This window comes from Mastigoproctus giganteus, chromosome 10, assembly GCF_048544385.1.
Source record: "Mastigoproctus giganteus isolate SK-2022 chromosome 10, ASM4854438v1, whole genome shotgun sequence".
Classification (NCBI taxonomy): Eukaryota; Metazoa; Arthropoda; class Arachnida; order Uropygi; family Thelyphonidae; genus Mastigoproctus; species Mastigoproctus giganteus.
In genome coordinates, this window is record NC_143584.1 from 222,721,959 (window position 1) to 222,734,851 (window position 12,893).

The 12,893-nt window shown below is 36.3% G+C and overlaps 1 protein-coding gene across 1 annotated transcript in view; it reads left to right on the forward strand.

The window, feature by feature from the left end:
- Positions 1–3,905: 3,905 nt before the first annotated feature.
- The window catches only part of dbe (KRR1 small subunit processome component homolog dbe), a 48,262-nt gene continuing 39,274 nt past the window's right edge, over positions 3,906–12,893 (forward strand). The window contains exons 1-3 of the mRNA XM_090383293.1: positions 3,906–3,959; positions 5,901–6,070; positions 11,760–11,894. Coding sequence (XP_090239419.1) covers positions 3,926–3,959; positions 5,901–6,070; positions 11,760–11,894 — 339 coding nt within the window. The 5' untranslated portion in view covers positions 3,906–3,925. The remainder of the gene's footprint in view (positions 3,960–5,900; positions 6,071–11,759; positions 11,895–12,893) is intronic.

Sequence of the window (12,893 nt, forward strand, 5' to 3'; positions counted from 1 at the left end):
CTACCTGATATCCTTGAAACATAACGACTGGTAGCTACAGTTAAAATGATCACGAGCCAAATCTCAACACCATGCATTTGGGATTCGTATTACTAGCGAATACCCAAGCCAGAACTTCGATCAACCCCGATGCTCTGCTCGAAGAATTGGAGACATCATATCTCAGCTCGCTTCCTCCCCAATCAAATGCTAACGGAAGTACTGCACCTCGATGCCGACTTATTCAAGTCGGCATCGAGGTGCAGTACTTCCGTTAGCATTTGATTCGTCCGAATCCTAGAAGCCAATAAGAACAAGCTCTTCTCCACACCATCTGCCAAACTGTCTAGTTCTTGAAAGAAATTCGTTGGCTACATGCAGGTTTAAAGTACATAAACCCATGCTTCTGTAAACAAGAGTGCATCGATGAGTATCTACATTGAAAGTGTCAGTATCATTTGTGTATATTATATATATTGGAAATATAAGCTTACGTGATCTAGCATTGTAAATACAGTTAATACTTGCATTATGGAAAGAATCATGATGGCAAGTTTCATTTTTTTAAATTTTTACATTAATATTCTTGTGTTGGTTACACCATTGTTGGATTCCATTTAAGCGAGACATTCAACTGTTTCGATCTACCAGGATTAGTTAATGCGAAGACCAAAACTGGACAGGAAGGCCTCGAGGTTCTAGATTTTCTGTAGGATCAGAAGACACTGAATTGATATAGTTAGCAGTGTCTCCAGAATTGATACTAGTAAACAGTGTTATGTCATCAGCAAAGGTGATGATATCAGTTTGGCCAGTCACAAAAACAACAGAGAACAAGATACTAGACAAAGACCCCACCCTGTGGAACCCCAGTTGTAATTTTCCTGGTGCAGTTCTGATTGCCAATGTGAACAATAATAATAGTACCGTTCTCAAGCATTGTCTGAGAGCACATTGTCACAGGACGTTGCCGCGAATGAGGTAATACTCACGTAGTAGGCTTGCAACACATGAATGAATACGGCATGAAATGCAACATAGACCCGACATACGTAAACGATGATTTCAGAGCCTAAAAGCCTCGACGATCTTAGTAATGGTGGTAGATGTTGACTATGTAGAACAGTGAATCTGCAAAAGCTGTTCGGCATCACTTGGGGCGGTCAGTGTTCTCAGAAGAGTTTTTTTCAAGGAGTTTTAATAGGCTTGATGCTGTCTGAAGAAATTAGGCAGAAGTGACTAGGTTAGGAAGCCGAACCTATTTTTGGCAGCGGTCTTACTAGATAGGCATGCCACATGGTAGTGAAAAAATTTTGATGAAGGATCTTGTTAAATAAATATAGGATAGAATCAACAATTAATGTACTCATGCATTACCATTAGTAGTGGTATATGATGCAAGAAAGCAAGCGGTTTCCCCCATTAGCCGCTACTACTTCTTGTTTTGAGGCTCACGCCAGAACCGGCCATTTGTATGTAGTGTGTTGGGTGTGTAAATGTTATGATGTGTTCTGTTGTTATGTAGTCGGCCAGTACCTGGCTCTTAGCAAGTGGGAAGCAGCAACACCTGGTCACAGCTTCCCACCCCCCATCCCCGCCACGTGGAGGCGGCCAGGATCTTCTACCTTCATGTTAGTCTATATCGAAACAAAGTTCCAGGATAGGCAAAGTTAGGAGAAAAAAAAAATAAAATAAATAAAATAAAATAAAATAATAAATAAATAAAATTAATAATAATAGTAAAATAAAATAAAACAAAATAATAAAATAAATAAATAAATAAATAAATAAAAATAGCTGGAAAAATTAGGGTGGTGCGGAAGGAAAGAAGTGCAGCGGGGGATCAGAGAAGGGACCCGCCGTAATAAAAGGAAGTTAAGAGAAATTGAGAAAAGATAAAAGTGAGAGAGAGAAAAAAAAAAAAAAAAAACAGGTGGAGGAAATTTTCAGCCTTTGTAGAAACCACATGTCGCGGTGCAATCCTATCCTAATTTAGGATTAGCAATTCCTATCCTGTGAGCAGGATTAGGAGATGTCGAGGCGCATCCTCAATAGATCCTTCAGCTTCAAGGGTAGCTCTTTCAACGTTAAAGATTTCTTTGGCACTCCCATCGTTTGATAGGAAATCCTGTTAGAACAAAGGAATATCAGAACTCTACAACGGACCAGAAGAAGGTTCGGTAGTTGCAGCAATCGCTTAATTTCATTGTTAGATACGTATTCAATGGTATGGCACAGCTGAAGCACTAGAGTCAAATTACATACTATAAACACTATTTACGATTTCTAACACAGTAGGTTCGTCATTCCAATCAATAAGGATTTAGTTTCCATCACGATGTATCACCTCAAGTTCGTGAGACAAAATGCAGGAAGTAGCAGTTGAAGCTTCTTTGAAATATTGAAATACTTTATATTTATGAATTCTTTCTGGTTAGCAGTTCTTGTGAAAGTCTGAAAGTCTTCAGAAATAATATCAGTCTTTGATCAAGTCTTCAGAAATAATGCAGTCCTTGTTCAAGTCTTCAGAGATAATTTCAGTCGTTGTTCAAGTCTTTCTCTTGATCCGGGTTCAGGCTATCTCAGGGCAGCAGCTCTCGTTTCCTCTCGTCGTTTAAATGCTCGTGCATCAGCATCAGCAATTTTAAAACTTAAAAAAAAAAAAAAAAAACTTTCCATTTAAAGCATTTCAGCATAAACTGAGGAATTTCAGCGGCGCCGATCGTGGCTGTAGGTGCTAAGCAATTTATTGCGCTTATCAACTGATCTTTGATGAGGTGAACTGAACTTATGGGGTCTGTTGGAATCAGATTGAGTGGGAATTCCGTTAGTAAAGTGGATTGTTTAACAGAAGGGAGCATTTGCTTGTATCTTCTGGATAACGGGAGTGTAGGTCGAAGAGCAAGGTAGTCATAGTCGAGTGAGATATTTAACTCCTTTACTACTAGTCTTGTCTGAATCCCGTAAAGAACAATGAGGACTTTTAGGTATGAATTATATTAGGACACAATTCAAGAGTTTGTATGCCGGATCTTGATCTTTCTCTCTTTTTTTAGAATGCCACGGGAAAGTTTTTTCCTCCTTTGGAATGGAACCCCCCCCCAGAGGAATCTAGCCCACATTTTGGCAAACCTCAGGTAGGTCAGCGTCTCTTATTGAGCCGGCATGAGCTCTAATGGGACTGGCCCACTTTCCCCTAATATTACAGGAACTCAAAAGCAGCTTTCCGGGTGATCGCTGCTTCTCAATAGCTAAGTGGCTAGGAACAACACAACACTACAATATATACGACCTTACACTATTCACATATCTGGCCCTTTTGCAATGGCACTGCTCTTCACAGAGGCGGATTCGAACCAGAGTTGTATTGCTAAAAAAAAATACTACCGGAACGCTCGTTCTCCAGAAGACTATATGATCACACCACATCGACTGTACAGTAACTGAATCAGACTTCAGCCTCACGGTTCATAGAACAATCAGTTCTAGAGCTCAGCTCATGGCGAATCAAAATGCAGCGTTCGCACGCATCACAGTATATCTCATTCGTTGGATGTCTTTATTGAACACATTGTACTTTAGTAAGAAACGTTCAGGTTTCATTGCGAAATTTATATTTTTGTTTTTAAATAAATTTTTAAAGAAATCTATTAATTTTAAAGATGACTATTAATATATACTTTTAGTAGCAATGGGTAAAATCGAAATTATTTCTCCCTCCCCTTTGATTATGCTATTGTTTCATAATATTAAGTGTATAAATTTAATGATTTTCTATTATGACATTTAGAAAAAAAGTACCGGTGCATCCGGCCCGAATACCCCACTGATTTGAACTGACATTCTAGTAGCCGCTTTGACAATGTCCCTGATCACTTGGTTGGGGATATTGTTTCTACTTTCAACCTTTATAAATGACCACGAGGGTGTAGCATGGTAGCGAATCATGGCGTCTGGCGAGTCGGAAACAGATGATTTGGGTAATGTTATTTTCTACGTTTTTTTTTTAGTTTTAGCTGTGTTTTCTTGTAGAATTTAGTTGATTTATATAGTTATTAATGTACAGATGTACTTAATCATGATATTTTGTAGCATAAACGTATTGTTAAACTTGATATTTTATGTCACAAATGTGCAACCAACTAAATAAGTTTCCTTAGAATTAAATCTTTTTTTTTATTCTCGTTTCATTGTACACTGTTTTGATATTTACTAAAGTAAAACTCAGTAATGAAAATAATTAAGGTGTGCCTTGATTAAGCTACCAAAGTTAAGTAAGAATATGTATTTTTTTTTTTTTAAATTGAAATGCTTCGTTTAAAAATGATTCTTTTTATCTTGTCAATTTCATGTGTCAAAATAAACGGTTTTTTTTTTTTTTTTTACGTTAGAACATTGATTTTTCATAATATTTAAATCAGCTAGAGGTCGTTTAATTTTATGTTAATTGTCATATGACAGCGATTTTTTTTTTTTTTTTTTCATTGCACACAAACACTAACAAAAGTATGCAAGACTAGAAATCTTGCATAATCTAATCTGGCCATCATTCAGCAGCCATGAGAGTAATACAAAGGTATGTACTTTTAAATTTTAAGCACCATGGCCCTGCATACTAACTCCACAGTTATTCATGGGCTGTGGAAGCATATGAACTTTGTCAATGTGCATATTTGCATCCTCATACATTCAGGAGCAGTCATTGGTAGTAGCTAAAGGGGGGGGGGGCCTAAAGCTAATCCCATAATGAAATAATGTGGATTTTTTTTTTTTTTTTTTTTTTGCTGCTATATGATGGAGTAAAGCTTAATGATTCTTAGAAACACTATTTATTCCTGTTCTTTTTTTTTTTTTTTTTTTTCCCACAAATTGTGGAAGTGCTCCTGCATATACAGTATTGCCACAGATCCTCTTAGTTATCACCTAGAAATTTCTCTTTCTAACAACAAGTAAAACTAGTTTTGACTTTATTTGTTGTTGTAAATCATTCCCTTTTGATCTTCTAAAAAGAGCCACTCTGTCATGCCTGGCTGATGGAGGGGTTGGCAAAATTTCAGAGCTGGTGTGTGTCAGGTTCATTCAGATGTGTGAAGCCCTTACTTAGTGCCAGTGAATTTTTAATATCAGGTCTGTGTGTTAGCAAACTGTGTGCTCTTTATTTTTGCCAAGAGTGTAGGATCCTTGAAATGTGTTTGAGATAATTTCAAAATTAAATTGAAGCATTATTCAGTACATTCTGCCATTTGAAATTAATGTTTTGGGAAGAAATCAGAGGCTAAGTCTGGAAGATGTAGAGATTAGAAACTACAGCTACAGTTTCTTGATCAGAAACTGCCACATTTAGACTGGCATTAGAAGTGGTGTGATGCAGCAATCTCTAGTATCCCATTTATAAGACATTTTCATTGCACATTTTTTGGTGTGACTAGAATTTTTTTTTTTTTTTTTTTTAAGAAATGATGATTGACAGTATTACTGTGAATAACTTTTTCATGGATGATCTAATTATTGTCAAAAAAACATTGTCAACTTGCACTTGATGCTTGAGCAGACCTCCTCATATCAGTCTGAATGCATGACAGTTTCTGGTCAGGATAATATGGCTTTTGGTTGCCACTCTCTGTTTATTCCTCAGATTTGGCTCTGTAGGATTCTTATTCCCAAAATTAAACTCAAAGAGCTGAAATTTCTTGGTATTTCAAAGATATAGGGAGACTGCAGGACAAACTGGAAGAGATTACAAAACAAGGGCTCTTAGAAATGCCTCCAACAGTTTTGTTTTTATTAGTTATAAATGTTATTAATTACACACTTTTTATTTTATTATGTTTGTATATTTCTCTAGTTATTGATTCTGTGTACAGTATTATATTTGAAATTTTGTGTGTATATAATGAATGAAAATATTTTGGCAACTATAGAAGTGAAAAATAATGAAGATGCCTGGTCAATGAAAATATTGCCTTTTACAAAGGAAGATAATCCCCATGGACTACTAGCAGAGAGTGCATATTCCACAAAGTTTCCAATATACAGAGAAAAATATTTAAGAGAGTGCTGGCCATTAGTTAAAAATGCTCTTTCAGAACATGTAAGTATCCATGCATTTTTCTACTTGGCCACTTAGCTTATAAGTTCATCCAATATCCAGTTTTAGAGGCAGATTTTGAGAGATTATAATTTTCCTTAGTGACTATGTATAAACATCTCCTGCATTTTTCTTCTTGGCCACTAAGCTTATCAGTTCATCTGATATCTGTTTTGGTCTAAATCTTGAACAATATTGTTTATTAGTATAAAACTTTTAGTGGCCTGTTCATTACCTTTGGCACATTAGCATTAGTAGAGGCACATGATGCAAGAAAGCAAGCTTATGCAGCATCAGCCAAAAAAAAAAAAAAAACTCTCCCATTTCACCCCTCCGTTCATTCTAAATATCTGTCCAAAATGGCTTTTAGCTGCTGTTGTGCTGTAAAATCTCTAGTATCAGCAACAACAACAACAACATAGATTACCTCTGAACATTTCCCATTTGGAATTTGCACTTTTTAACATCAGTTGGGCTTGAAAGATTTTGCGATCTTTATAATCACCTTTGCAAAAACAAAATCCATTCTCTTTACCCTTGCCAGGAGTTATTTGAATAAATTACACATCAATATGCTATGATCACTGCCACTTAAAGATTCATTTTTAATACATGATTAATCACTGTTGATAATCAAGAATATTGCTTTATTTTGCTGCCCTTCTAAGGTATTGGGGTAAAAAGCATCCATATAGCAAATCAAGAAACAAGTGAGCTGTCTACTCATGAATTCCAGTTGATAGGTGAAAAGTTAAAATCCCCCATGGTAAGACATTCTAATTTTCTGGCCACTGTATGAGTATATGCTTGTATAGTTGTTCATTATACTTGTAGTCATGTGGCTTATAACATGGTCTAACTAATTTTTTTGTTCCCAGTGTTTATATTGTTATACCTTTACTGTTATATTTTATAGGTTTTTGGTATATTTTATATATTGTTATACCTTAATCATTATATATTTGTGACCTAATTATTAAGATCACTGAAATTTTAATTGTTATTCTTTTATGACCTGGTTTTGGCACATTATAGCCTAAGTTGCTGATGCGCCAATAAAATCCAAACCAAACCCAGTGTTTATTTCACATCAGACTGTTTCACTAGCAAGTAGTGTCTACTGGTTGTTAGTGAATCATGCTTTTTTAGCATCTGTGTGCTTCTTAACCAAAACTATCCCCCCCCCCATCATAATGCCTGTCCTTTCTGTGCACTTTATAATCAATCACCATATTTAAATTCTGCATCCATAGCCGATGATAAAGCCCAAGAAACCTATAGGGAAAAAGAAATCTAAAGAAGAAAAAAAAGTCAAGAAACACTTGTCATGATGAACCGAAGACGACAAATGAAGAGCAAGAAAAACACTGACAGGGAGAAAATTGAGTATACTGAGTTATGCAAAGCCATTAGAAAGAGACTCAGAGAGGACATAAGAAGATTTAACACAAGAAAAGTAGAACAAACATTAAGGGAAAACAGAGGATTTAAATCAGCAGCCATGAGCAGTAACACAGAAAGAAAAATGATACTGAAACTGAAGAATAGCGATGGCGTACTTATAAACAGCAGAGAAGGCATAATTCAAATAGCATAAGACTACTGTAGAGAATTATACAAGGAGCAGGGGAATGATGCCAGCAGTGGGGAAGATGGATTGCAAAGTAGCAACACATACGACATACCCGATATTCTTCCTGATGAGGTAGAACATGCATTGAAGAAAATGAAGATTCAGAAAGCCCCGGGAGAAGATGAAGTTACTGTAGAGTTGTTAAAATTGGGAGGAAGAGACATAACACAAAAACTGGCAAGGCTCTTCACAAAGTGCATTAGAAAAGGTGTGACGCCTAAGCAGTGGAATAATGCAATCATAGTTTTGCTGCATAAGAAAGGAGATAAATCAGAAATCGAAAATTATAGACCAATTAGCTTGTTATCCCACATCTACAAGTTGTTCACAAGGATCATTACTAACAGATTAGAAAGAATACTTGATGAGAATCAACCGAAAGAGCAAGCTGGCTTTAGGACAGGATTCTCAACTATGGATCACCTTCACGTAATATCACAGCTAATGGAGAAAGCAAATGAATATAAAACACCATTATGCCTGTCATTTGTGGATTATGAAAAGGCATTTGACTCCATACAGCATAAGGCAATGTTTCGGGCACTGGAAAGACAAGGCATAGATACCCCATATATTATGATTTTGAAGAAAATATATGAGAGTGCTACCTCCTTTATTAGACTAGACAAAGACAGTAGGAAATTTAAAATCGAGAAAGGAGTTCGACAAGGAGACACAATATCTCCGAAGCTGTTTACTGCTGCCCTTGAGGAAGCTTGCAGAAGATTAGACTGGTCGCAGAAAGGAGTCAATGTGAACGGAGAGTACCTAAACCATTTACGATTTGCAGATGACATTGTGGTCATAAGCCACGATCCCAAAGAATTAGAGGAAAATCTTAATCAGTTATGCACAGTTAGTAAGGATTTTGGACTAAAGATGAATATGGCTAAAACAAAAGTAATGATGAACAAGTATGCCACAGAAAGGGAAATAATGATTGAAGGAGCAGTAATTGAAAAGGTGGAGTCATATACTTATCTGGGACAAGTTATTAGCTGTAATAATGATAAATGGCTGGAAGTCAAGAGAAGAATAAATTTTGGATGGTTAGCATTCAGGAAATATAGTCACATACTGAAGAGCAATATCCCAGTTTGTCTGAAACGTAAAATAATGAACCAATGTATACTCCTCACCATGACTTATGGAAGTGAAACTTGGGCACTCACCAAAAGAATGGAAGAGAAGCTGAGAACTACATAGCGAAGAATGGAACGAATTATATTGGGAATCAGACTGTTAGATAAGAAGAGAAACACATGGATTAGGCAGCAAACTCAAGTAAAGCACATGCTAATCAAAACTAAAGAACTAAAATGGTCTTGGGCAGGACATATAGCTCGAAGACATGTTGACAGATGGACTAAGAAAATAACAGAATGGTACCCAAGAAGAGCTAGAAGAAAACCTGGAAGACAAAGGCGGAGATGGATAGATGAAATTCACGAGTTTTTGGGTAGTAAATGGATGGCCAGTGCTCAAAACAGAAGGAACTGGAAAGTTGCTGGAGAGGCCTTCATCCTGCAGTGGATTGAAAATGGCTGATGATGATCCATAGCTGAGTGGTCAAGAACAGGAGTGCAGTAGCACAGGCTCCTTGAGTAGACCTGGGTTCAAGCCCCTGACTGCTAAATACAGGCAATTTGCCAACCCGCACTGGACCAGCATGGCAGATTATGGTCCATTTTCCCTCAATATGAATTGTTCAGGAGGCTTACATCCTACAGTCGGTTGATAATGGCTGCAGTTTACTTTTTTTATTTTTTAATTATTTAACCAATATTTCATACTCATGAAATTTATTTACTAAACTCCTAGCTGTGTTTTTAGTAACTCTTATGCCACCTATATGATTGCTAGTCCCATGTGAGCCCTCAACAGGCTTTATAATCCCTGCCCTGCACTTTTCAAGGTTACTACATGTCACAGTAAATGGATTTTTCTGTTCCACTCACAAGTGGCAGATTGCTATTATAGCTGAAGCAATCCCATTATCTTAAGCTCTTTTCTGTTATGCTACTAGAAATGTATTCCCACCATCTGGTGCTGAAAGTTTTGGTGATTGTTTACAGTGATACCTCCGTGATTTGTATATGTGACAAGTTAGATATCTTGAAACTTGGTCGTGGAGTATCTTTTGTCTAGATTTGTCCTTATTGCTGGCTTTGTTCAGCCACTGACTGCCCACGAACTCTGCTACTGCCCAGAATGTTGCTCTTGCTACGTGAACATCTATGATCATTGCCGCTTGTAAAGTCATTGATATTGTCTGCTTTTCCTATGGTAATGCCTCACCTGTTAGATTTTAGCTGTTTCTTATAGGTCCATCTTGGGCTATTTCATATTCTGACAAAATAGAAGCAATGCAAGAATCAATACCACCTCTGCTTATGGCTATCATTAAATTATTAGTCTGTGTATCTTCCCAAACTGAGAGTTTTCCAACTCACCTAAAACTTGCCACAATAGCATCAGCAAATATTCTTGAACCTCCTATTTATCTAAACTCTGTAAAAATAATTCCACCTGTTAACAAGCACTAGCCATACTGAAAAAAAAATTACACCCTACAAATCTTTGGCGCCTCTGTAGCCAGATGGGCAGGAGCAGCAGTGTGTAGCACATGCTTCTTGATTAGACCGGGGTTTGAGCCCGTGACCACCAAATATGGAGAATGCGGAATTTCAGGGAATGACCACCGCATATCCCCAGAGCAATATGGCCTTAGTTGCTAATGCTCCTAAAAACCAAACAACAACAACTACAAATCTTGCACAATTTCTCGAGGGCTGAATTAATTGCAAAACGTTTCATCATAAACCAGGAAATATTTCAATCAGTCTTGTAACTTGCAGTATCTGGAAACTAGGCACCAGCAAGGAGATATTATTGAAGTGTTTAAGTTCTTGAATGGATTAATTAAGCTTAATACTGAAAGAATCCTTCCTTTAGCCTAGACTGCACATATGAGGGACATAAATTCAAATTGAGGAAGGATGGTTTGCAGATTGGATGTGCGTAAATTTTCCTTCAGCTAGAGGGTGGTTGATTGTTGGAAGAAATTCCCATCTGATGTATTAGAGATGGATAGTTTGAATAAATTCAAGGAAGAACTAGATAAACTGTTAGATGGGATGGACATAGGAAGTGTTGGGTTTTTTTTGGCTGATGCTGTATAGGCTAATTTCTAGCATCGTTTGTCACAGTAAATGGATTTTTCTGTTCCACTCACAAGTGGCAGATTGCTATTATAGCTGAAGCAATCCCATTATCTTAAGCTCTTTTCTGTTATGCTACTAGAAATGTATTCCCACCATCTGGTGCTGAAAGTTTTGGTGATTGTTTACAGTGATACCTCCGTGATTTGTATATGTGACAAGTTAGATATCTTGAAACTTGGTCGTGGAGTATCTTTTGTCTAGATTTGTCCTTACTGCTGGCTTTGTTCAGCCACTGACTGCCCACGAACTCTGCTACTGCCCAGAATGTTGCTCTTGCTACGTGAACATCTATGATCATTGCCGCTTGTAAAGTCATTGATATTGTCTGCTTTTCCTATGGTAATGCCTCACCTGGGCTATTTCATATTCTGACAATGAGAGGGTGTGCAGATATCAGGATGTTGGATCCTTTAATAGATTATTATGGCAATAAATTATTGTCCTAAATTATCACAATAAATTATTATTATATATTGAATCCAAATCTTTCTTGTATTTTTTGAATTCTAGATAATATGTATTTTATTTTTCATATCTCAGCAATGACTGTTTGACTTGCTCTAATTTTATTAACTTTTGTGAACTTGTTGTTCATTCACTGTTGAATCAGATATGAGCCTTTTTAATACTTTGATACAAATTTAGTTTCCTAGGTTTATATTTTTTAACTGAAATTTGATAGTGAATTTCAGTTAAAAAGAGGTTTCTGAAGTTTTTAGTTTTGCTAAATTATTTTCAAGCAACAATCTTGCATACAAAATGTTTTTAATAGTCATTTCAAACACTTAACAAAAAAGAAATTGTAAAATGATTAATATATTTTCTATTATTCTAGCAAATTAAGGCTGAACTTGATGTTATTGAGGGCACTATGACTGTGGCAACCACTAGAAAAACGTGGGATCCGTACATCATAATCAAGGCAAGAGATATGATAAAGCTTTTATCTCGGAGTGTACCTTATGAACAGGTGAGATAACATATAACTACTTATAAACAGTATTTATATAATAATTGCTTGATTTTGTCATCTAAAATGATGCTGCAGTTTTACAATATAAAAAAAAAAGTTAAATGTATAAACCGATAATTAATTCACCATTAACGAAATTGGTTGTCATTTAAAAAAAATCTGTTCAGCATGATCACCTTATTCATGGATGTATATGCATATTTGATTTAGTCAAGAAATACAAACTACATCTAGCCTGTGTGTCGTGATCTTAAATTCCTCTTGAAGTATGCCAACTGATTCTAAACCTATCCCAGTGTGTAACTGTTCTTAGGTAACTCCATAGGAAGGTCTGGTGAGGATTGATCTTAGTTGAATAGGTGGAGTTTTGAACAAACCTAATTTTGTAGCGATAGAACTTGTGCCTTTTGAGAATATGCATCACAAATATTTGGCTAAGAGCATGTGATTTAGCAGTTTTCTCAGAAAAATCCCCCCCCCTCTCTCTCTCTCTCTGTGATAGAAAGACACTTCAAAATGGGATCCACAACCATTGCTACTTGTGTGTAATTAGATATTGGCATTTCCCTGAAGTGCGTCCAGTTTCCTTAAAACAATTTTATGTACCACAGACCTGGACAGTTCTCTGTGATGTGAGGTTACAACACAGAACTTTTTCTGCTAGCGTGTGGCCATAAGCAAGAAGATTATGCTCACTTTCATCAATGAAATGATAATTGTGGCATGAATATAATAATATAATTATAATAATATTCTCTAATAATTCAAGTTAAGTACATGAGATCTGGAATACCCAAGAATAGAAAATAGCCTCCCCCCCATAAAAGAAAGTAGCAAAGCACATAGGGAAAAGTAATAAATCAATATTGAAATTATTTGAAGGTTAGCATATTAAATTTCTTACCTTGTAATGTCAAAGTTAGAAATTTTTTGTTGGTATTGTTGCTGTTTTGTCATCATTATGTTTGTTACTTTTGCACTCTGTGTGAACCTCAG